The sequence below is a fragment of the Apis laboriosa genome, unplaced genomic scaffold, assembly GCF_014066325.1.
Source record: "Apis laboriosa isolate Shangri-la unplaced genomic scaffold, ASM1406632v1 scaffold26_cov146, whole genome shotgun sequence".
In the NCBI taxonomy this organism is placed as follows: Eukaryota; Metazoa; Arthropoda; class Insecta; order Hymenoptera; family Apidae; genus Apis; species Apis laboriosa.
The window spans coordinates 2798177-2825120 of NW_025222592.1; the positions used below are offsets into that span (position 1 = coordinate 2798177).

General features: G+C 20.4%; 6 protein-coding genes across 11 annotated transcripts; 3 read left to right on the plus strand and 3 right to left on the minus strand.

The window, feature by feature from the left end:
* Positions 1-339: 339 nt before the first annotated feature.
* On the minus strand, positions 340-2935 carry LOC122713723 (phosphoglucomutase). Its single transcript, XM_043934447.1, has 7 exons — positions 2516-2935; positions 1847-2285; positions 1577-1779; positions 1304-1505; positions 1015-1207; positions 740-923; positions 340-644 (listed from the first exon to the last, which is right to left on the minus strand). The coding sequence occupies exons 1-7, from the start codon at positions 2762-2764 to the stop codon at positions 420-422; spliced, it is 1695 nt and encodes a 564-aa protein (XP_043790382.1). The 5' UTR covers positions 2765-2935; the 3' UTR covers positions 340-419.
* A 1031-nt stretch (positions 2936-3966) lies between these two features.
* On the plus strand, positions 3967-8816 carry LOC122713724 (sodium-coupled neutral amino acid transporter 9 homolog). Its single transcript, XM_043934448.1, has 11 exons — positions 3967-4019; positions 4157-4361; positions 4500-4662; positions 4999-5057; positions 6940-7097; positions 7170-7334; positions 7411-7470; positions 7604-7783; positions 7947-8149; positions 8216-8320; positions 8409-8816. Exons 2-11 carry the CDS (start codon positions 4201-4203, stop codon positions 8814-8816), a joined length of 1662 nt encoding a protein of 553 aa, XP_043790383.1. The 5' UTR covers positions 3967-4019; positions 4157-4200.
* Positions 5936-10226, minus strand: LOC122713725 (ATP synthase subunit C lysine N-methyltransferase). Of its 2 annotated transcripts, XM_043934450.1 has the most exons (6): positions 10171-10226; positions 9968-10069; positions 9717-9889; positions 9447-9635; positions 9256-9364; positions 5936-6323 (listed from the first exon to the last, which is right to left on the minus strand). In XM_043934450.1, exons 1-6 carry the CDS (start codon positions 10172-10174, stop codon positions 6304-6306), a joined length of 597 nt encoding a protein of 198 aa, XP_043790385.1. In that variant the 5' UTR covers positions 10175-10226; the 3' UTR covers positions 5936-6303. The 2 variants fall into 2 exon arrangements, with proteins under 2 accessions (XP_043790385.1, XP_043790384.1); XM_043934449.1 differs by lacking the exon at positions 5936-6323 and having other exon boundaries at positions 9108-9364.
* A 194-nt stretch (positions 10227-10420) lies between these two features.
* On the plus strand, positions 10421-22463 carry LOC122714000 (vinculin). Of its 5 annotated transcripts, none has more exons than XM_043934947.1 (19): positions 10421-10655; positions 11842-11949; positions 12046-12191; positions 12316-12592; positions 12677-12877; positions 12956-13196; positions 13289-13521; positions 13803-14169; positions 14332-14760; positions 14863-14954; positions 15064-15157; positions 15504-15548; positions 15844-15963; positions 16161-16232; positions 17043-17167; positions 17259-17498; positions 17583-17673; positions 21071-21282; positions 22079-22463. In XM_043934947.1, exons 1-18 carry the CDS (start codon positions 10599-10601, stop codon positions 21238-21240), a joined length of 3108 nt encoding a protein of 1035 aa, XP_043790882.1. In that variant the 5' UTR covers positions 10421-10598; the 3' UTR covers positions 21241-21282; positions 22079-22463. The 5 variants fall into 5 exon arrangements, with proteins under 5 accessions (XP_043790882.1, XP_043790883.1, XP_043790884.1 ...); XM_043934948.1 differs by lacking the exon at positions 16161-16232 and adding an exon at positions 16874-16903; XM_043934949.1 differs by lacking the exon at positions 16161-16232.
* Positions 22464-22706: 243 nt separating this feature from the next.
* On the minus strand, positions 22707-24456 carry LOC122713858 (transcription initiation factor TFIID subunit 8-like). Its single transcript, XM_043934665.1, has 5 exons — positions 24160-24456; positions 23558-23844; positions 23274-23424; positions 23042-23185; positions 22707-22944 (listed from the first exon to the last, which is right to left on the minus strand). The coding sequence occupies exons 1-5, from the start codon at positions 24305-24307 to the stop codon at positions 22781-22783; spliced, it is 894 nt and encodes a 297-aa protein (XP_043790600.1). The 5' UTR covers positions 24308-24456; the 3' UTR covers positions 22707-22780.
* Positions 24457-24779: 323 nt separating this feature from the next.
* Positions 24780-26658, plus strand: LOC122713854 (U6 snRNA-associated Sm-like protein LSm8). Its single transcript, XM_043934659.1, has 4 exons — positions 24780-25008; positions 25078-25118; positions 25384-25511; positions 25880-26658. The coding sequence occupies exons 1-4, from the start codon at positions 24978-24980 to the stop codon at positions 25968-25970; spliced, it is 291 nt and encodes a 96-aa protein (XP_043790594.1). The 5' UTR covers positions 24780-24977; the 3' UTR covers positions 25971-26658.
* Positions 26659-26944: the final 286 nt, after the last annotated feature.

Genomic DNA, 26944 nt, shown 5'->3' on the forward strand with positions numbered 1-26944 from the left:
TTAAAATCAATAAAAAAATTTATTGGATTTACTGAACATTCAATTATTTATATATTACTCATTTTTGATTAATATATAAGAATCTTATATCTTAAATTTGCGATTCATACAAATATATGCATTTATGTAATTTTCATATAATAATTGCAATTCATAATATTATATAATAATATAATATATATATTATATATAGATATATATATATATAAATTATATAATAATATAATATATATAATATATATATAATATATAATATAATAATATTATATAAAGCATATAGTGATGCATTAAAATATTTTTCTTATTTAAATTGTTTATAATATATATATATATATATAAATATGATTTTTTATTTTTTTTTTCTTATTATATAGTATATTTTTAATGATAATGTAATTGTTAATGATAAGAATTATGTATTAGGTAATCACGGTTGGTGCATCACGACCAGTAAATTCACGTAAATTACTTATTTTTAACGCAATAGTAACTAATGGTTTAAGAATTTCTTGAGCATCTTTGTTTAAAGAATTTGGATCATCTTCATAGCTATCAACATATACACGAATAGTAGCTCCAGAACTTCCTGTACCAGATAAACGGTAAATTATACGAGAACCATCTTGAAATAAAATTCTTAGTCCCTGTTATAAAATTACATAATAATCTATACTATCTCAATATGTTGTATATGTTATATATTATATAATGTAAAATGTATAGAATTATAATACAATACCTGTTTGCTAGCTTGACTTCCATCAACAGGATCTACATAAGAATAATTGTCACTTAATTTTACAATATATACTTTATTTTCAGATATTAATTTTGAATTTATAAATTCAGGTTTTTGTATTTCTGATTCAATATGTTGCATCATTCTATTTGCTGCTTCAGAATCACAATTTTCATAATCATATCTAGTATATATATTATATAAAGTTATAACATAATGTATTAAAAAAAAAATAACATATAATAATAATTAATCATATAACATAATAAAAATACCTTGTAAAAAAGTTCCTTCCATATGTTTGCCAATGATTTAATAATATATCTTCTACAGATTTTCCAAGATTTGCAATTATACTTAGCCATGCAAGACAAGCCCATATTCCGTCTTTCTCGCGAATATGATCTGAACCAGTGCCAAAACTTTCCTCTCCACAAAGTGATAGAAGACCAGCATCCATTAAGTTTCCTAATAGTAAAATATTAATGAAAAATATTATATTTAAAATGTTATTATAAAAAAATAAACTATGTAATTCAAAAATAAGCAAACATTAATATATACCAAAATATTTCCAGCCTGTGGGTACTTCATAAAATTTAATACCATTTTTAGCTGCAACTCTATCTACAGCAGCACCTGTTGGCATAGATCTAGCATATCCTTTAATACCAGTCTTTTTAAAATATGGTATTGCATTTAAATTGGCAGCTAATACAGCTAATGAATCAGAAGGTGTAACAAAAAAAGCTTTTTTACCTAATATCTACAATAATATTAAATATAAATTTATTTTTATTTATTCATTTTTCATATGAATTAAAAAATTTTATTTACCATATTTCTATCTCCATCCCCATCAAAAGCAGCACCAAAATCATATGGATCATTTTTCATAGTATTTACTAAATCTATAGCATATGTCAAATTTGGATCAGGATGAAGTCCACCAAAATCTTCTAATGGAATTACATTAATGATGCTTGAATTGTCAACACCTAATTCATTACTAAATATTCGTTTTACATATGGACCAGTAACTGAACAAAAAGAATTGTTATATAATATCAAATATATTAAATTTATATTAATTTAAGTTTTGCATACCTCCATTCATTGCATTAATAAGAACTTTAAAAGGAGGACGATCATTACTTCCTTGTAATAATGTTTTAATACTAGAAAAATCAAAAATATTTTTCATATGTTCTAAATAATCATTAACAGAATCTATTATATCTACTATAAATGAATTTCCATCCACTTGTATTATAGTACTTTGAATTTTGCTTATATCTATGGATATATCAGGTATAGTTTTATAATTCTTGAGCACTTTAGTAATGTCATAGATTTTATTTGTGACATAATCTGGAGCAGGACCACCATTTTCACAGTTAAATTTAATACCAAAATCAGCATCTGGTCCACCAGGATTATGAGATGCTGTGAGGACAATTCCTCCTAAAGTTTTATATTTTCTTATTATAGTAGATACAGCTGGAGTTGAAAGTATACCATTTTGACCAATTATTAATCTTTTTACCTGAAACGTTTCATTAAAATTTGATTTAATTTTTTTTTTTTGATTGTTATTAATGTAAATATTTTTGGAATTATAAAAATTATTTAGATTAAATTAAATAATATACACTCATAACAAGAAAATTAAAAGATAATAATTATTTAATAAAGTAAAATATAAATATATTTTTGATTTAGATTTAAATTTAAATAAGTTTAAATAAATCCTTTATATTTAAATGATACACTTACTCCATTAGCTGCAGCAATTTTGATAATTTTTTCTACTGCTTCTTTCACATAATATCTCCCATCACCACCCACAACTAATGTACTACCAAATAATTTGTCTCCAAGAGCTTGTAATATTGCTTGAATGAAATTTTCTGTATAATGTTCTTGCATAAAAACCTGTACGGCTTTTCGTAATCCAGACGTACCCGGCTTTTGTCCATCGTATATTCGGGTTTCTATAATTATGCTCGTTACAATATTTGACATCTTTCAATTTTTATTATATTTAATAATATAATAAAATAAATAATAATTAAATCAAAAAATAACTTGTTTTTATGTTAAATCAAATAACAATAAAAACTTAGATTTCAGAATTTAATAACACGTCCTCGATGCCTGCTAGCAGACTGAACTTTGTCTACCAATGACATACAAGGGCACGAGTCACCATCTTGAAATATTGCGCCCGCGCTTTACTTATTGACTAATAATATCGGTTTTATGAAAATGGATCTTTTAAATGTAGTACATAAATATTCTTACAGTAAAACATTGATAATAAAATATAAACATTTGATAAAAAATATCAATAATCACAAGTTAATAATGACGTCTTATTGATTTTAGTAGTGGTTTCCGTTTAATGTGAATCACGTAAGGTAAATGAATAAAAATGTTAAATTAAACTTGTCTTATCATTCCTATGTCTTAAACAAATAAGTTTAACATACAAATTTTTTTCTGTTTTCATCTACAAGAAATAGAGTTTATTTAATATTTATTTGCTAAACTGATGCTTTTCAATATAATTTTAAATTATATTGATATTTCAGAAATTCACATTTTCATAACATAAAAATTGAAAGTTTATATAATATCGCAAAAAAAATTTATCATTTTTTTGAATGAAAAAATATGTTATATCATAAATTCTTTATATCTTGTTATTCTACAAATATTTCGATATTTTTTTCTTAAAAATATTTGAAAATGTAGAGGAAAATGCTTAAGTATATAAATATATGAATGCGTAGACGATTATTGTGACGATTAATATTATTGAAGAAAAATGAGGAGTAGGGAGTTTGTTATGTCAAGGATATCCGATATAAGAACGCGGATTTACAAAACAGACGCTTAGTTAAACTGTTAGTTAAACTGTTTAAAACAACAGTTTTCTCGAAGTTTCATTCATGTTATGTGTGCTACGAGTAAAAGGTGCTATAAATTATACATTTTATTATTGATGTAGCAATCTTATTGAATATTAAAAATATAAAAAATCTTAAATTATAAAAAAGATTTTTTAAATTATAAATAGATTTACGATTTTCAGTCATTCTTTTTATTATGTTTATATAAATTTTCAGAATATTATAGAAATAATAATTCATATAATCACAATTTCATTTAATTTTAAATTTAGAATTTATTGCAAAAATACAAATTCATTAAATTTTGTAAAGTTTTAGTGAAATAAACTATTAGAAATATTAACACATATTGTATATTATAAAAGGTATGTAATTTTTATATTATATTTTAATTAATTATTATATTTTATATTATTATTATTATATTTTAATTAAATATTTAAAAATATAAATATAAATATATTTAAATGTGTTTAATAATACATTATATATATTTTAATAGTTCTATTATATGATATGCATGTATATGCATAAATTAAATATAAAATGTATAAATATCAGAATGCCTGGAAATCTTGCATACATCATGATAATGGATCTGAAAGTGCACCTTTAATCTCTTCAGGATCTCATATTAGTGTAGAACCTGTTATATTTCAAGATTCTGAGACTAGTGATTTAGAATATATTCCAACAAATTATTTCAAGTATCAACTTTTTTACTATTCATTAATTAACAATATTTCTATCTATTATAAGAAATCTAAAATATTATTGTTTTTTTTACCATATGTCATTATTAATATTATTGTGAATAGTAATTACTTATTATATGTTTGTTATAGATATGGTAGTCTTGAAACCTGTAATTTACATTCTAATATTACCATAATACCAAAAAGATCCCTTACTGAAAATCATACTTTAGTTACATCTTTAACATTAAATACTTGTTCTTCATTAAATGTAATCCAAGATAGATGTTATGAAATCCATAATACTGATCTGGTAAGAATATCACAAACAATATAAAATTATAATCTTGCATATTAAAGTTAAATATTATATATATATATATATATACAAAAATGATATTAACTGATTATCATTATTTAAATTTAATTATAATCATTAAGTAAAACATTTTTTTATACTTATTTCTATAATTTTTATTTATATATATTATTATATATATATTTTTCTTATTTATATATTATTATATATTATATATTATTTTTTCTTTATATATTATATAATCTTTATATTATGAATATTAAAAAATGCAAAAGTTTTATTTACAAAAAGTTTATTATAAATAAATTTTTATCTTAGTTTTATTAACAGGAAATTGTGGAAGATACATGTAAGGATATTAAATCAAAACAAAGTTCTTTAGTTACAATGTAAGTAACTATAATTCTTAATATATATATAATATATACTTAATATTTAATATCTAAATAAGATTATTATGTTGTATAATAAATATATTATATTATATAGAAATGCTTTTAGAATTCCATATGATTATTGATAAAAAAAAGAAGTTTTGATTATTGTATTTATTCCTGTATTGATAAATACAATATTAAATTTAATATCAATAGTACAATATAGTATTAATTATAAATTATTATCAACTATCATGTTATCATCAAGAAAAGGTTCTGGGTCAATTCTCTTAATACAGCATTCAGAAATCTAATCATATTCATAAATTTTTTGTTATCTCTTAGTAGTCATATATTTTTAATAGGTCGATGATGAGAGAAAAATGAAATCTTGCATCAGAAATGTCTATATACATTTTGAATATGTCAGATTATAATTTGTTTTCTTTCATTTATATTATATCATTTTCCTCATTTTTTAATTCTTATCTTAATCTCTTATTAATATATGTATAAAAAAAAATTTTATATTTGCAATAATAAAATTTGTTATATTTTTAATTTGAAGAATAGATAATCTTGAATATTTGTTTAAATGTATTAATTTTATGTTTGATGTTTTTTTTATTTCTAAAATTTTTAATAATATATTTTTAATAAAATTTTTAATTTTATAATTTTAAATTTTTTTATAGATTTTGAAATCAAAAGAATATATAACTAACATAATATATTCAAACTTAAATATTATTATAAAAGATTCATAAATATTCATTAATATATATAAATATTTTATTATAAATATTATATCATTTTAAATAAACTTACCTATTTAAATTGAATTTCTATTATCAAATTTCACCAAAATTAAATCTCAAAACATATTAAATCCATAATATTAAATTTCACTATTAATCATACAATATTTCAATTATCGTTTAAAAAATTGAATATACTATCATTTGTTTTCACATCTTAAAAAGCACATATTTAAAGCATAAATAATATGAAACAAAGAAATTTTAAATTATACATAGTTAGTGTAAAAATTGTTTCTTTTCATTTTAAAGAAAAAAAAATGCAAAAGATTCACAGATACATGTTTTTAAAAAATGAAAATGAATGTAAGTATCAAACGAACGTAATTATGTCGTTTATATTTCGACAACCATCGGGTGGTTGTAACGACTGTATGGTATATTCACATTAGAAGGGGTTAGCGCTCTGTCGGTTGCCTGGGTAACAGACATCCGAAAGGTCAATGTCCATTACTGGTACCTAACAAGGAAATCGCACAAGATATTATAATTGAATATTGATGAATATTAATTTCAACAGATTTATAGATTAGATAAGAATAATAAAAGAAGAATAAAAAAATATGTAATTTATATGTAATCTATACTAGCATGCTAAAAATTTAAATTATCATTTTATTTATTTATAATTTAATAGATTTTTTATTTAACATTATAATTACAATCAGAATGAAATTTTATTACATGTGTATTTCTTAAGATTCTTTAATATTTAAAAATATATATATATATATATGTTTTATATATATATATATATATATACATATATATATATATATACTCATAAGTCAATATATATCATAAATATATAATAATTTTAAATAATTTAAAAATTTTTAATAATAATATATAAAAATATTTAATAACATAAAAAATTAATCTAATTTTCAATATGAATGCTAATCTGTATAAAGGAATAAAAAGCATATTTTTTTGTTATATTTAATGCATTTTTGATAAAATTATAATTACAATATATTTTTGATTTTTAAATATCTATTTCTCTTTTTCTTATTTTTAAATATTTATTTTTTTATTTTTATTGTTTTTAATTTTATATGTTCATATTTCTATAGATTTTCAATATGGAATACAATATTAGGTTCTTCTTTATTAACAATACCATGGGGTATTCAAATGGCTGGCTTTTTCCCTGGTATTCTTTTAATACTTATAATGAGTGGTTTATGTTTATATACTGCTTATTGTCTTTTACTTGTACATAATTATTATGGTAAACATATTTCCTTTTACATATTTAAGAAAATTAATACTATAATATATTTATGATAATTTAATGTCTTAGGTGAACAAAAAAATATAGAAGTAATTCAATTGTGTCAAATATATCTTAATAAGTGGGCAGAATATGTTGCTAAAATTTTTAGCATTACAGTTTTGTTAGGTGCTACTATAGCTTATTGGGTTTTAATGTCTAATTTCTTGTATAATTCTGTGAATTTCATATATGGTAAATATACAAAAATAAAATTTGTTTTATTTATTATGTATATATATTATATAAATTTATATTTATTTTTTTATAGATAGCGTAGTTAGAGTATCTCAATTTCCTATAATTGACAATACTTCTTTCACATCAGAAGGTAAGAATATTTTATTTATTATAAATTTAATCAAATTTACTAAATATTAAGAAAAAATTTAAAAAATAATTAAAAATAAATAAAAAAAAATATTTAAGAAAAAATTATTAAGTATTACTAATTTTAATTATAGTACTATGTCCCAAAAAAATAATTTATAATAGTACAAATTTTATAATACATGATTATACATATGGTACTTTGGGACCATTTTGGGATTTATATAAAACAGTTCCTATTTTTCTTGGTTTATTAATATTTCCATTTTTGAACTTTAATAGTCCTACTTTTTTTGCAAAATTTAATTCTCTTGGTAAGTATATAAAATTATTTTTTTTTTTTACTTATTTTTATTTATTTATTTTTTTTTTATAATTATGAATAAATAATTTGTAAATTTAACATAACATTTTCATTCAATTTATAAATTTATTTATTTTTACGAAATATTTTTTTTAATATTATATATTTCATAGGAACCATATCAATTATATATTTAATAGTGTTTATTTTGATAAAATCTTATTCATGGGGTATCAATATGAATGAAATAGAATGGAAAACTAGTTGGACATTAAAATTCTCATTTCCTGCACTTTCTGGAATGTTGGCATTATCATTTTTCATTCACAATATTATAATTACTATAATGCAGAATAATTATGATCAGAGTAAAAATGTAAATAATATTTTCTTTTTTTTTGTAAATTTACTTAGATTTTTAAAAAGTTTTTTTTTTTTATAGGGAAGAGATCTTTCAATAGCTTATCTTCTTGTTACTTTAACTTATATTACAATAGGTATAGTATTTTATGTGTGTTTTCCACTGAATAAATCATGCATTGAAGATGTAAGTAAAATATAAAATAAATAATAAACTAAGTACAAAATTTTCAAAAACTACAAAAAGCAAAATTAAAGATTAACTTTTTTTACAGAATTTATTAAATAATTTTCAAAAATGGAGTGGCTTGACAATGGGTGCTCGAATTGTTCTTCTTTTTCAACTATTAACTGTTTATCCATTACTTGCATATATGCTACGTATTCAATTACTTACATCTATATGTAACATATTTAATACAGGTTGTGTTATTATGATTAATATTATTTTAGTATCTGTATGCATTTTTTTTGCAGTATTTGTACCCTATATTGGTACAATAATACGATATACAGGTGCTTTAAGTGGTTTTATTTATATCTTTACCTTACCAAGTTTATTATACTTGGTAATTTTGAAAGAACAAAAAAAATTAACAATATTTTCTCTATTTTTACATATAAGTATTCTAATTTTTGGATTTTTAAATTTCTTAGCTCAATTTTTTATTACAGAATATTAAATATATTCGATTTTGAATTTGACAAAATATTCTAGATAAATATAAAAGTCTATTTTTCTATATTATAATATAATTAGAAAACAAATAATTATATAAAAATGTATATGACTATAGTCATATTATATGAATGTAAAAGTAATTAATTAATAAGAATATATGGGTACTAAATAAAAATATAAATTACATATTATTTAAATAATTTAAATATAAAAATATTAATTACAAAAATAAAATAACATTAAATTTAAAATAGCATTAATCTTTTAATTTTGTAAAATTTATTTATTTTTATATTATTATTTAATTATAATGTATATTATGATTCATTTAGAATAACTTATAACTTATAATTAAGTAATATTTATAAGTATCTCAATTTATATCTAATTTTATTATTGTAATTTTTTTGAAATCTTATATACCCAAACAGTATCATTACCTTCACCAATAATCTTAATTTCAGTCATAGTAGGAAGTGGAAATCTACAAGCAATTATAATACAATCTTCTTGCAATTCATTAATAAATTTTGTTTCAATATCTTTCATCTGAAAATATTATATAAATTATAAAATTATATAAATTATAAAAAATAATGTATAAAAATAATGTAATACATATAAAATTTACCATTTGATCGACACCAAATAAAACAATATTATTATATCTTTTTAAATTGTGTTTCCATAAATTTTGTTTGATAAATGTTGTTTGTAAAGATGATCTTGTGATTAAAGCTTTTAATCTAGAGTACCATATTAACCAAAGGTTTAATTCAATTCCATAAGCTTTAAAACCTGCTTTAGCTGTTGCAAAAACCTGTTTATAAAATCATAATCGTAAATTTATATCTTGATTAATAATTTACTAATTATTTTATTGTATGAATAAAATATTTACTATTCGTCCATCTCCACTGCCAAGATCAATCAAAGAACCAGAACGTCCTTCTAAAGCTTTTAATACATTTTGTATCTGTTGAGACGTTGCTGGTACAAAAGGCAAACATATTTTACGAAGTGCAGGACTGATAAATGGAAAACATATTACACTAATAGCTGTTGCAATGCCTCCTAAAAAAATAATATAAACAAATTATGTTTATAGTGATTAATAATATAAAATTATATTTATATAATATTTTTCATTACCTGTTGTACCTATAAGATATAAGCCAAGTTTTGATTTTTGTGATACTTTTTGTGATGAATTGACGTTATTAGTTATGATGTAATTTATTCCATTAACCTCTGCTGATTAAATTTATATGAAATTAAAATTTATAAATATAACTTTTAAAAATAAATATAAATTAAAAAATTTTGCTTTATGATTTATAATTTACGAATCTTACACATCTTGTATATTTAATATGTATTAGCAATTTCTTATTTATTTCTAGAAAATAATCAACTATCATACAATGTACAATAATTTATAATTTTTAAGATATATACAACTTTAAAATATAAAAAGTTACTATATAATATAGTAACTTACAAATATCATAGTCATCCTATTTCCCTAGATTTCTATGTTTATATCGATATCATTTTCTCGAATAGTACAATCGTTGATGTGATCCATCAATTACGTATTTTCTCATTATAGTACATTAAATGAGTTGTTTCACATTGCTTCGTTAGAAAAGTTTTTCGATTTTTTAATATATTGTTAATATTTTTGCATATAATTTTTTTGTCAAAATTTCAAAAAAGTTTTTTTGTGTGAATATTTTCTAATAATTAGTATTTTTACATTTTTTAAAGTAAAATTATTAAAATGCCGGTATTTCATACAAAAACTATAGAAAGTATTCTCGAACCTGTCGCACAGCAGGTAATTATACTTATTTTTCTATCCTTTAATTCTTAGATTTATAAAAAATCATTAATTTTATTATATTTCTAAAAATGTCATCGATTTTCTCATTTGTGAAAGAGGAGAATAAAAGAGAAAGAACAGATATTCTAGAAAGGAGATAATTTGATATTTAAGAAATAATTTAATTATATAAATATATATATAAAATATATCATAAATATTTGTTATATTGTTTTGAAAAATATGTTTTTATACATTTAAAATTTATCAGATTAAATCATTTAACATATCTCTTAATATAAGTTTATATAAGAAAGTTTATAATTTTAGCTTAATAGCTTCAAATACTTATTATTATTATTATGAATATTATATATGAATATTATATAAGTAATAATAATAATAATAATAAGTATTTATTATGATATTTTTCATTACAAAGTTTTGTCAAAGATGATGACTTGTCTTTCTTTATATAGAACTATGACATCATTCTACAAATATAGGACAGGAATACTAAATTTATCTTTAGTTTTAAAAGCTAAATTATGAAATTCAATCCCAGCACATAACATTATAAGAAACTATGTCATCTGAGATTATTCAGTATTTCCAAAAATGGACATACAGAATTCTACCAATCATTAAAATATCCTACACATTATATATGAAATTATTAATGTTTCATAAATTAAATATGTTTGAATATGTTCTAATAATAATAATGTTAATGTGAAATAAACAAATAAAATTATATAGATATTAATATACTTTGAAAAATTATATAGAAAAAAATTATATTTTATTTTAGAAATGATAATATATAATATTAATATTAATATGTAATATTTTTATGTTAAAATTGAAATACTTGTATGTCTGAAATATATTCATAATTATACTATATATAAAATATAATAAATATATACTATATATAAAAATATTTATTTTATATATTAAATAGTTCTATATAATTTAGAAATTTTTTTTTATATCTATATATATATTTTTTGTTAATAATTTATCTATTATAAAAAATATTAAACAAAATAATAATGAAATATGTAAATTATAAAATATAATAATTATAAAAATTAATAATATAAATAAATTTTTTATATTTTTATGTTATAAAAATTATATGTTATAAATAATTATATGTATAAAAAATTTATTATTATTTATATTTTTTATAATATAGGTTTCGAGACTTGTTATTTTACATGAAGAAGCTGAAGATGGAAATGCAATGCCTGATTTAGGAAAACCTGTACAAGCTGTTAGTATGGCAGTAGCAAATCTTGTTAAGGTAAATTATTTTGTAAAACTAAATTTATTTTATTAAAATTATTCATTTTACTTTATATTGTTATTAATATTAATAATAACAATAAATATTATATAGGTAGGAAAAGAAACAATTAATTCTTCTGATGATGCCTTGCTTAAACAAGATATGCCTGCTGCATTACAACGTGTTGAAGGAGCTTCACGTCTTTTAGAAGAAGCATCAGCTATGTTAAAACAAGATCCTTATTCTGGACCAGCTAGGTACAAAAAATAAAATAAAATTTATGTTATAATACTATTGTATATGTTATAATGTTAACATGTTAAATAATGATAAATAATGTTATCATAAGTTAAAAAAATTAAATTTTTCTCTTTTTATTAGAAAAAAACTTATAGAAGGTTCACGTGGCATTCTTCAAGGAACTAGTTCCTTATTACTATGTTTTGATGAAAGTGAAGTACGTAAAATTATCAGAGAATGTAAAAGAGTATTAGATTACTTGGCAGTAACCGAAGTTATTGAAACAATGGAAGATTTAGTTCATTTTCTTAAAAATTTAAGTCCTTGCCTCAGTAAAGTATCAAAAGAAGTAAGTGCTCGAGAAAAAGAGTTAACACATCAAGTGCATAGAGAAATTTTAGTACGTTGCTTAGAACAGGTAATTACAAGAATATCAACTTAATATCAACATATTATAATAGTGTTTATTAATATCTTAATAAGTGTTATGAAATATATAAAGGTAAAAACACTTGCACCAATTCTCATCTGCTCCATGAAAATATTCATTCATATTATCTCTCAAGGCGGTAAAGGAGCAGAAGAAGCAGCTGAAAATCGTAACTATTTATCAGGTAGAATGTCAGATGAATTAAATGAAATTATCAGGGTATTACAACTTACAACATATGATGAAGAAGAATGGGATGCTGACCAATTAACAGTAAGTATTAAAATATAATTTATATTCTTGAAGTATAAAATTTAATTATTGTTTTATATTTTTCTATTTTCTTTTAAGGTGTTAAAAAAAGCACAAAGTGCTATAGAGTCTAGAATAAGAGCTGCTTATGATTGGTTAGATGATGGACTTGCATTGCGTGGTGGATTAGGAGAAAAGAGTCTTCGTCAAATAGTTGAACAAGCACAGCGATTAGCAGAAAGATATCTTCCGCCATCACAAGCAGAATCATTACAAAAATTAACTTCACAAATTGTCACTATGACCAATGCTCTTTGTGAATTAAGACAAAATGAGAAGGGTTTGTATAATGCACATGTATATAAATGTAAAATATATTTCATAAATATATTTTTTTTTAATTTTTCATAATATATATATTTATTCTTAAAGGAACTACACCACAAGCAGAAGCCTTAGCACGTAGTATAAAAGAAAAAACAAATGAACTTCGTAGCTCTATTGCTTCTGCCATAATTGCTGCTGATAAATCTGGAACCACACAAACTGCTCATACAGTTGCAGGTCGTTTAGAACAAGCAAATAAATGGCTTCTTAATCCTCAACATGATGATAAAGGACTTGGTCAAAGGGCAATAGCATTAATTATACATGAAGGAAAAAAGGTACATATATATATATTAAATACAATAATATTTTTTTTCTTCGATTAATGATATAGTTATAATTATAAATTCAAAGATTTATCATTTAATTTTATCATTTAATTTTAATAATTTAAATGCTGCAAATGGAAAGAATCAACAACATGTAGCAAGCGTAAGTTACATATATAATTAGAATATTTATTAAAATAATAATAATTTAATTATATCATCATTATATTCTTTACATATAAACTTTTAATTTTTGTCATATTTATTAATTTATTTATACTTTAAATTAGGTTGCTGAGGGTTTACCAGGAATACATAAAGCAGAAATTTTACAACTCTGTGATGAAGTAGATAATCTCTCTCATCAACTTGGTGATTTATGTGCTCATGGTCAAGGAAATACTCCTCGTGCTCAAGAAATCGCTCGTCAATTGTCACATAAGCTATATGAACTGAAGAATAGAATACAGCAAGCTGTTGTGTCTAGAGTAGTTGAAGATTTCATTGATATAACGACGCCTCTGAAACAATTTACAGATGCTGTATTGACCCCAGAAGGTTCTTTAGGTCGAGATCAAAATTTTAATGATAAGACTCATGCTCTTCAAACATTTTCCAATAGAGCAACAAAAACAGCTAAAATGGTAGCTGCTGGTGGTATGTAAATACATATTTATATTATATCATATATATTATATTACATTTATTTATTATATTACATTTATTTATTATATTTTTTTATTCACTATAAACTATTATATTTATATTTATATTAAATTTATTATTGTTTTATTTATATAATATATATTTAAATTTTAGGAAGTGGAGGCAATAAAAAATTGGCAGAAGCATTAACTACAAGTGCTTCACAAGTTGAATCTTTAACACCACAATTAATTAATGCTGGGCGTATTCGAATGACTTATCCTGATAGTAAAGCAGCTGATGAACATTTTGAAAATTTGCGACAGCAATATGCAGATACAATGCAAAGAGTTCGGGCACTATGTGATGAAGCAACTGATAGTGGAGATTTCATTAGAACTTCAGAAGAACAAATGCAAAAGCATTCGTTCCTATGCGAAGAAGCTATTGCAAAAAGTCATCCACAAAAAATGGTTGACAATACGGCTGCTATTGCTAGATTAGCTAACAGAGTAATACTTGTAGCGAAACAAGAAAGTGACAATAGTGAAGATACTGCATTCATTCAAAGAGTAAACCAGGCTACAGATATTCTCCAAAATAGTAAATGACATTCAATCATATTATTTACAATAATATGATTTACAATAATATTTACAAATCGTTTAATTAAATTATTTTAAATTTTCTAAAACTTTTGTTTAGGTGTTGCTCCAATGGTTCAAAATGCAAAATTAGTTGCAATTAATATTAATGATAATAATGCAGTTTCTCATTGGAGAGAAAGTAATCGTACAGTAAGTATTATAAAATATAAATTAACATACTTTTAGATTAGATTAGATAAATATTTTTTTATTATTACTAATTATTACTATTTTGTTTAATTTATTTATTTATTTATAGCTTTTATCTAATGTTGGACAAGTTCGTAAGGCTATCATACTTCAACCAGATGTAATATCTCCGCCAGAAGTATCGCAATTACATCTTAATGATGGTAAGAATAAAATATTTTTATATATAATTTGTTTATTTTGTAAAAATATATACCTTATTAAAATTAACTTATTCTGAATATAGGTAACTAATTTAATATATATTTTTTGATCATTTTATTTTTATAGGACATTTACTCATGCATTATTTATAATCTTTATTTTATGTTTGTTTATTTAATTTATATATATTAATTTATAGCTTTGCAATAACTATTAATTATTCATATTGAAATGCATAAAATTCATTTAATATATGTATATTTTTTTAGGCAAAGTTCAAATATTTCTTTTTTCATATAAAAATTTTTTTTTCCAATATAAAAATTCTTAACATATTTCTTACAGACAAACATTTGCCAAGCCGTCAATATAATTACTTCATAGATAAAGGTACTATATATTTATATGAAAATAATTTATGCATGATCAATTACCATATTTTATTAATTAAATATTTAATAATAAACTTCATTATATATGTAAAAATGAATAATATTAATAATCTGAAAACGTATGCAATGCTAAATTCATTTTAAATTTTAAATTTAATATTTAATAAAACAATATTTATCTAAAAATAGGATAAGGATATCTCAATATAATTCAATATAATTTCTCGTTTTATTTTTAAATTTTAATAAAAAATTTATATATAAATATTTGTGAACATTTCTTTAAATGCTAGTTGGTGAACCTTTAAGAAATCAACCATCGCCAAGCAATTTATGTGTCATCAGCCCTAGTCTAAACACAAATAAATCCCAACATCGCTCTATCAGTCCATTACCAAAGTGGGCACGTGAAGGTATTTACTATTATTTGAAAAGAAAACAATCAAAATAAGTTTAAATAAATTTTAAATAATTATTATATAATTATTCTTTTCTCTTGTTGAAAAATATTTATTAATAAATTGCTCAAAAATGAAAATGAATATATAAATTTTCGAAATAAAATTGTTTGTTGGTATTAAGACATGAAAGTAATTATTTTTTTTATCAGGAGATAACCCTGATCTCCTATATCAAGAACTGGCTTCTGACATCGAGTTAGAAAAATCAGTTCACGACGGAGGTAATTTGAAATTGGTATTTTTGGGAATTGGAATTGCAAGTGTTCAATACTTAAAACTTTGTTTAATCATGAAAAAAAAGCATGTATATAATGAAATTGAATATATATTCTTTTTTTTTATTATAATTTTTTATAATAGAAAATAAAGAAAGATATATTTTATAATAGAAAATAAAAAAAGATGATAAAATATATATAATTATCAAAAAAATTTAATGAAATTATAAAAGAAATGTATGAATACTTTTATTAAAAAAAATAATGCATTGCATTTATTTTCATTAAATATTATAAATACATATTAAACATTCGAAAAATTATTTTAAATAATATCGTTTTTTAAATTATTTTCAATTAGCAATTTTTATTTATTTTTCATTTACCCACTTGTACTGATATCATTATAATAATATATAAATTTATGATTTTTATTTTTATTTTAATAATTCTATTCATTGTTTTTTCAGAACATTATAATTAATACGAATATTTTTTATTTTTGTTTCTTAATACATTGCATAATTATTATGTTTGTTTTTATCATATTTTAATGCATGTTTTATTATAATAATTATTGTATTGATACATAACTTAAAACTATTAATGTATATTGGTATTTTTAATGCTACATGGAACAATAGGCTACTATTATGATTATGATAATGATGATGGTAATTATGAAATATGCATTGTTTCTATGAATGTTGATTTTTATTGTGTTCAGTGTTTTTATCATTGATAATAAATTCATATTTGGCAAAAAATATAATATTTTTATAATAATTTTATGGACAATTTTAATTTATTCAGAGGTTGTCCCACCACGTCCTCCTTTGCCTGGTGGAGATATTCCGCCTCCACGACCTCCACCACCAGAAACGGATGATGAAGATGAAATGTTTATGCATGCACCGCAACCTAATCAACCTATAATGGTATTAATTTTATTTTTTAATTGTTTATTTTCTAAGATTAATATGTATAATATTATATAATATTTTTTCATCAAATTGATGATGAAAACAGATGGCTGCTCATGGTTTGCATCAAGAAGTAAGACAATGGTCGAGTAAGGATAATGAAATTATCGCTGCTGCGAAAAAAATGGCTATTTTAATGGGCAGATTATCAGGCTTAGTTAGAGGAGAAGGAGGTAATAAAAGAGATTTGATTGCATGTGCTAAGGCTATTGCAGAAGCTTCTCAAGAAGTTACTCGTCTAGCTAAGGAGTTAGCTAGAGAATGCACGGATAAACGTATTCGTACAGTATGTATATAATTTATTTATTATAATTTATATAATATTATGTAATTAAAATTTATATCTTTTATATTTATATTTATTTTATAGAATCTTCTTCAAGTTTGTGAACGAATACCTACTATAGGAACGCAATTAAAAATATTATCAACAGTGAAAGCTACAATGTTGGGTGCACAAGGTACAGTATATATTATTTAATTTAATGCATAGAATATTGATGTATTCGTAGAATATTTTTAGAAGATTCCAGAGATTAAAATAAACTCAAAAGTTGATGTATAAAAATGTTAATTAAAGCTTATTTGTTATAAACAATTGAAGTTTGCATTAGACAAAGTGAACAGAAATAGAGTGAGATTATTCTGTTATATCATTATTATATTCTATATATTATATATGTTCTCGCTTTATCTAACACGAACTTAAATTATTTATAATTTATAATAAATAAATTAATTAATAAATGAGTCTTAATCAATGATTTTTACATTAACTTTTGTATTTGCTTTTGTCTCTAGAATCAATTCTCCAAAAGTGTCAACATATTAATATCCTGTATATAATATTATATATTATGTACAAATATTATTTAATATTATGTACAAAATGGAACAAAATAATTAAAATTATTTATTTTGATTATTTAATGAAATTTTTAAAAAAATTTTTAAAAATATTTAATATTAATAATTTAATGATTTCTTTTATTTGAATATAAAAGATATATGAAGGTTAAATTTATTTTTTTAAATGATAACATTTTTTATTACATTAATCGATTTATTATTTATATATACATATATTATCTTACATATGCATCTATATTATATATAGATTATAATTATAAATACCATATTGTATATTTAGGAATATAAATATTATATATTTAGTTGATTCTGCTAATTTTCCATTAAAAAAATAATTTTCCATTATAAAAATAATCTGTTTGTATAAAAAAAAATAATTAATTGATTTTTTTAAAATTTTGCAAAATATAAAAAAGACAAGAAAATTGCAAAACAATATTCTTCTGTTCATGTTTTTCTTGTTTTTTATATAATTTGTATAATTATAATAAATTTTATAAAATTCAAATTCAAATTCTTTGAATAGTTTAATATTCTTTTATGAAAAATTATTAACGAAATCGACTAATAAAAAATATGATTCTATTTAAAAAAAACTTGATCTTCATATATCTTCTATACAATCAATTTCAATAAATTTATATTTATATTTATATTTTTCACTAAAATTATTATTTATGGAATAATTGAAATATTTCTAATTACATGTTCTATTTTGTATATATTGTGTGTGAATAAAAGTCCAGTTATTATATAGAAAAATGTTTCTGATAAAAATTATAGAATAAAAAAATGTCATATAATATTGACATTATTCAATATTATTATTCATATTTATTCAATGATAATTTTTAAAAGTTCTATGAAAATTCATGTTTAAATAAAATAATTTTTAAATGGAAACCAATATTTTTTATATTTTTTATTATATATTCTTATAACAGATATTTAAATGTTTTCAAAATACTACTTACATATATGTTACATATATTTGTTACATACATTATTACATATATGTTACATATATTACATATATTTTATTAATTTTGAGATATTAATTTTGAAACCTAACTTATCTTTGACATTAGTGTTTAAATTTATTTATATTTATTATTATATATATTATATAAATTATAAATATTATAAATATTTAAATAAAAATTATAAATATTATATAAATATATATATATTATTATATATTTTTTTTATATATATATTTTAATAACAATATACATATTTTAAATATATATTATATTATATTATATTATATTATATGATATTATATGATATTAATGATATTATATATATTATATAAAATCATTATTAGGTCAAGTAAATGTTTCCTTTGATATTTTATAATTTTTATACGAAATATTTTCCTGTATTACCCATATTTTTTGAAATATTTATATTTTCAAATAATTTTCACATAGATTGCCAATTATCAAATAAATAAAATAGAAATGAAGAAATTTTATATTATAAAAAATTATTGATTGATTAATGAAAATAGTTATTAATAATATTTTTTATATATAGAAACGCTCCCTACCTGGGAAGAATTGATGCTTTATGGTAAAAATATTGACAAATTATACTTGATGTTTTTGCCATTTTCTTTAGCGTTTCTTTTATTTATTTGTAGATATTATACAGTCTTGCACTTGCAGTGCATGCATATTTTAGGTTTTCTCACAATGGATTAATAAAAAAGTATAATATATGAATAATAATTATTTTATTAGGTAAATTTTGGAATATTTAATAAAATAAATAAAAAAAATTATTATTAATATTTTAGTTTATTTTTATAAATGAAATTTTCTTTTTTTATAAATCATGAAATTATTTTATTCAATTTTTTAACTTTTGATTTATTGATGAAACAAATGATTTAATGTGCCTGTGCTCATCATGACATAGACGAATTGATTGGCTGCAGTAAGTTAATAAAATAAATATAAATTAGTATAGAAAATATAGTTGAAAATAAATATGTTAAAATTAACGTTGTGTGTATAAGAAACAATATTATATATACCCAATATATTTATATTATATGCATATACATATATAATTTATTTTTAAAAAATTAGACTAAAATTTTTAATTTTATTATCTTGAATCTTCATTAACTTATATTATTCATTTTTATCATTCTTTTCAATATTAATATTTATATCTTATTTTAAGTTTTATATACATGTTTTATTCTTTTTGCATGATTCTTTTTCTCTACACATTTCATTGTTTTTAAAATATTTTAAATTGTAATATACAGTATTATATATATATATATACACACAATGTTTTTTTATGTATTGAAAAACATTAGTATTAAATATAGAATATAGTATTCTAAAAGTATTCTAAATTAGTTTCTGCACGTAACTTTCTTATAAATGATAAATTCATTCATTTTTATTTACATTTTTTATTTTATTTGCGAATAAAAGTTTTCTTTTATGGCACGCAATATTTATATGTTAAAAATTAAATTTTTATTAAATTGAAATTATTTATAATGGTTGTCTAACAATTATTTTTATTTGAATATTATGTATATTAATCATAATATAGTATATTTTACAGAATTGAAAAATAGAAATAAATATCTTTATTTTTAACTTGTTTCATAGCATAATATATCAGTATATCTGAATTTTATTTTCTCATGGCTTCAATCGAAGATAAAACTTTCATGAAATATATTTGGATTTTCTTTTTTTAATAATATATAATGTTCATTATAATATTATAATTAAAAATATATAATAAAATAAAACTCTTTTAATTTTTTTCAATGTAGCTTTTCTATTCGTTTTTAAATTTAAATTTATTGAAACAATTATATAATATATATTTTGCTGAATCTATGAAACATGTTAAAAATTTTTTTCAATTTTGTTTTACATTAGATATTTTAAGTTTATTTAATTATATAATTTTTTATATAATTTTTATTTAAAATATTTTCAAAAAATATAGGCACGGAAGAAGATCAGGAAGCAACAGATATGTTAGTTGGAAATGCTCAAAATCTTATGCAAAGTGTAAAAGAAACTGTTCGTGCAGCAGAATGTGCTAGTATAAAAATACGTACCGCATCTGGTATGAAATTACGGTGGGTGCGACGACAACCTTGGTATCAATATTAAGCAAGCAATTGCAATATAATGAAAGTGAATTATAAAAGTTAGGTAAGACTTATTAACATTAAATTTGATTGATTTAAAATCTTTTTATCAAGAAATATTCAATATTTTTTTTAAATTAATTTAATTAAATATGGAATTCATAAAAAAAATAAAAATTTATAAAATTAGTTTATTAATAATTTAAAAAATGAGTTTTCAGAAATAATTATTATATATTTTTTAATTATACAAAAAAATACATATATTTAAAAAATTTTTTTGATTTTAATGATATTCATTTCAAATATTTGAATATTTCTTAAAAGATTCATTATAGTTAACAATGATTATAATGTATTAATAATTTTTATATATAAGTGCTAAAATTTATAGTAAATGTGCTAGTGATATTAGAAATGAATTCTTCAAGAGATATGTCTCAATCGTTAAAAAGTATAAAGTATATCAAAAGATATTTTCAGATGAAATATTTTAGGGATGCTTAATTATAACAGTTTTCAAAGCCTATCTCTCTTATATAGTTTTCAGCAAGTAAGTAAGAAAGTAAAATAGAGATGATAGAGCTTATGCCTTATATAAATTACCAATGTGCTATATATTTTTATGTATTTAGTAGTAAATATATTTTGTACGCGTATGATGCTCGCACACACATCAATCTAAAATCAGCACAATTAATAAGAATAAAATTTTTATCTATAGATATTAAAATTATTAACTAAGATAATATAATGTATTTTTGCAAGTGAAATGCGAATATAATTTTAATACTGTTATTTGCTGTAATATACAGTGATGCACGCTTAACTGACGCTGTATCGAATTTGCAATGTTTCAGTTATATATGGAAATCCGAGTTCGTTATTTAAATCAAGAATGAGTAAGAATGAAATAGAAGAACAAAATATGATAGATTCTTGTTAGAAGATTCTTGAAAGTGTAAATAGTTTCAGAAATGGGAATAATTCGATATTAGCTAAGCGTGCTAAAATTATGTTAATTAAGCATGCATTACTGTATGTGTAAAAAATCTTACATACAATATAATGAGGAAGTCTATTTTTGTAAGTTATCTACTTATTTTTTTTAGAGAATTTAATCTTATCTAATTGTTTTCATATTTTTATTTTTTTTTAAACTGGTGCTATATATGTGCAATATAAATGACATATAATTGATATATTAAAACATAATACAAAAATAAGCAATCAATTTAAAAACTAGATCAAATAAAACCAAACATATTTACATGTGAAATGAATTTAATATATATTTAAACAAAATTTTAGATTAGATATTAGATACAGTAAATATTTATATAATTAATATTATCTAATTTATATCGAATATTTATAATATGTAACATTAATTTTGGTAATATAAAATAATTTTATATGAAATTATTTATAATAAAGATTAATTTTTATTATATAATACGAATACAAAAATTAGTGTAATACATTTTATATCATTAAAACATTATATACACAATATTAATCTAAAAAATAATAAAATTAACAAAAAATTACAATTGTTATAATCATTCAAGAGAATCCCTTTTCATTAAATGTAATCCAGGAGCTGTAACTCCTGGCATTTTATTCTTTGGTATTTTTCCTGGTCTTAAATAAGGATTATCTATAACATCTTGTTGTGTTGTAATTTCTCCATTTTGTTCAACATCTTCATTTTGTCCTTTTATACCTATAAAAAATATAAAATATTATAAAATTATTCACAAAAAAATAAATTTCTTGATATTTATTTAAGATAATTCAATTTTTTTAAATAATAATCAAACCTTCTTCTGATTCTTCTGTTTCTTGTTCTTTTTTCTTTTTAATTGGACTTGGTTCAAATTGAAAATCTTGATCAATCTCAAATACTTGATCTTGTGGAAGTAATGCAGAAAGATAACTAGGAAATTGTGGTTTACATGATATTACTGAAAATAAGATTTAATTCTTAAAAGTATATTTACATATAAATTTATTAGTTTACATGAATCAGATTTTGATAAGATTTCTACTTACATGGAAACATACTATTATCTTCTGTTAAAAACAGACTATGTGTTTCTCCAGTTTTTGCAATAAATCTAGTTAAAGCTCTTTCAATATCACGTTTTTGCGTTGCTGCTTTTTCTCTTATTGCTTCATATTCCGTTACTGGTTGCTTATGTGTCTATTTATAAATAATTAAATAAGTTAAAACTATAGTTCAAAACTGTGATAAATATTGTTTTAATTAAAATATTGATAATTATATAAATTATAAGTTTTTAAAAAATTATATCTATTTTAATTTCTTACTTTACCGGAGTTCTAATATATGCATGCGGATCAGGAAAAGGTGGTAAATAACTTGGTATATGAGATGGATGGCTTTGTTTTACTCCAGCTTGCAAAATATTTAATTGCTTTGATTGAGTTTGTTGTTGAAGTGGTGGTAAAACTGTTCTATTAGCTCTCTTTCCATAACTTTCTAAATTATCTAATTTTATACCCATATTTATTAATGCTACTATAACATCTGCAATGAGTGGTTCTGTTCTACCAGAAAGTTCACAATAATTTCTTGCTGATTCTCCAACTTCAACGATAACTATAAATAATTTCTGCTTGTATTACAAATTTGTTAAATAAAATTAATAAATTATATTATTTTTCAAATGACAAATAAAAATAATTTAATTATTCATTTTTTTAAATATTTATATTATTGTTTTACGTAATTATATATATAAAATATATTATTAATATATTTTTTATAAATTTTTTATAAATTTATAAATCAAAATTTATCTAAAAGAAAATTAAAAAATAAATTATAATATTTAAAAAAATATATTATATTAAATAAAATAATAAAATTTTGAATATTAAAAGGTTAGAAATATTTTGAAATTAATATCCTTACAAGATTGTAACATTTCTGTGAGAACTTCTAATGCCTGTTTTTCACAAGTATCGTAACCACATTCCACTAAAATACTACAAACTACATGATTTAATATCTTTCTTCGTGTATTTGTTATTTGAATGTCCATAATGTTGAATACAAACATAAAATAAACTTTACTACGCAAAAAATAACTGTTTAGCGCGCCATCATAGTAAATGATAGAATTTTTAAAATAATCCAAAATAATATAAAATAAAATTTTAACAATAAAAATAATAAAATTTTAACAAATAAATAATAATGATAATAAAACCGAAATACATATTTATAATGATTCTATTTAATAACATTTCTATGATATTCATGAATTCCTAAATCTATCAAAATTTAACTAAACTATGTTATATTTGTATATTTTAAGTTTTTTATTATATATTTAATATATATTAACTAATATATTAAATATATTTTAATTTATTATATTTAAAGTTATAATAATTTCGTAAAATAAAAAAAAATTGTATTTATGCTACTTTATTATAGAATTATGCTACCAATCATTTTAAATCTTAACAATAATTATTTTAATAATCTGTTGCATTTTCATTTAATATATTGATCGTGTAACCGAACATCTGACACTAAATTCAAAATAAATAATTCTTAATGTAATTCTAATTTAAAACATAATCGAATAATATATGCATTTGTAGAATGGTGAATTAATTGATACGCTTTTACTTTCACAACAAACATTAAGTATATAAATCCGCATAATATTTTCACTTAAAAATTATTTTAATGTGTAATCAATAACTATAAAATAAAAAATTATGGCGTCAGGTTTAGAAAGTTATGTAAATCGTATCCTTTATTTTGTTTTTATTATTTTTATTTTTATTATATTTTTTGACAATTCTTAACAATTCATAGATACTGTTTCTATTATTACTTCTGATGGTAGAAACTTTATTGTAAGTGAATATATTACATTATTTTATAAATATTATTATAAATTTGTATGCTTATATTGTTATTGATAAAAAAATTTTATAAATAATTAAATTGTTATTTCATTTATATAACATTGTTATACAAATATTTTTTTGTATATTTTATATATATATATATATATTAAATATATATGTAGTTTAATTTTTTATTATTAATTTATAATATATTTTTATATTAATTTTACATTAAAATTATATGTAATATTTAAATAGATTATATTTTCAGGGAACATTGAAAGGTTTTGATCAGACTATTAACATAATATTAGATGAATCTCATGAACGTGTATATAGTACAACACAAGGAGTAGAACAAGTAGTATTAGGTTTACATATTATTAGAGGTGATAATGTGTAAGTAATTTAACTTAATTCATTCTAATATATTTGAAATATTAAATGCACAGCCTATCTTTTTATATGTATATCATTAGTGATATTTAATGTGTTAAATAATTCTTTGTTATTAGTATTATTTTATTTTAGATTTATTTTTATTTAATAAGATGAAACAAGATGATATTTTACTTTTATTCTGATATTATAACAGACAACACAATTATTGAATAAAAAAATATGTAATTATTAATTTATATATAATTATTAATTTACATTTTTTACAATATATAATTCCTTCTTTTTTTAATTAAATTGCAAAAATTGTGAATGAATAAAATGGTAATAAAAAATATGAACGATTTTAATAATATCTTTTTTTTTAGAGCAATTGTAGGAGAATTGGATGACGAGATGGATGCACGTTTAGATCTATCAGCTATAAGAGCAGATCCTTTAAGTTCTATTGTACATTAATAGAAAATGATTAGAGTTATAATTATTATTACTTGAAAATAATAATATAACTAAACAATAATAATAATTAAATAAGAATTTGTAACAATGAATTATAGTCAAATGAAAGTACAATTTCTTACATGGGTTGTATATTGTATAAATATCATTTTTTATATCCATTTAAAATATTCTTGTTTTAAACAAAATGCAGTAGAGAAATATAACCATTGTTTACAACTATGAAGAATAATAGAATGATATTAAAATTAATAATTAAACTGTATAAAAAGTTTTCATTATAAGATAGTAAATTATATTTTTTACAAATGTAACTTTCATTTATTAGTTTTATAGGAATAATAATAAAAATAAATATTAATAGATCAATATTGAATAACTGAACAATTTTTTAAATTTAAATATACTCTGTTTCTCAACATATTTTTCTTAAGAGGAAGTATTTCTTAATCTACGATTTAGCGAGAGATATATTTAATATTTAATATATGAAACGATTTGTGGTTATGGTTGCACCATATAATTGATAAATGTTATAGGGTAAAAATGTTACTAGTATTGTAAAATCTACATTATTATAAGATTCACATTTATTTAAATACATTTTTAACCTGCAGTTCCCTACAAAATTTTAAATGAAAGATTTTTGATATTTATCTTTTCTAAATAAAAAAAGTGTGAGTGGAGTGTGTGCGCGCGCGCGCGCGTGTATGTATGTGTGTGTACATAATTATTGAGAATTCTTATAAATATATTTCTTTATAAAATATTGCATATTTTCGTATTTTTTTTTTTTACATATGCTATATACTATATCATTTTATTGGTGTTTCGATTCATAATAATAAAGGCCTTAGGCCATTCAATAATTAATTTATATTATGATACTATTTAAACATAATTGAATAAAACTTATACATAGAAGTCAAAACTATTGTGTGCATAAATCACGCGTACATATATATATATATATA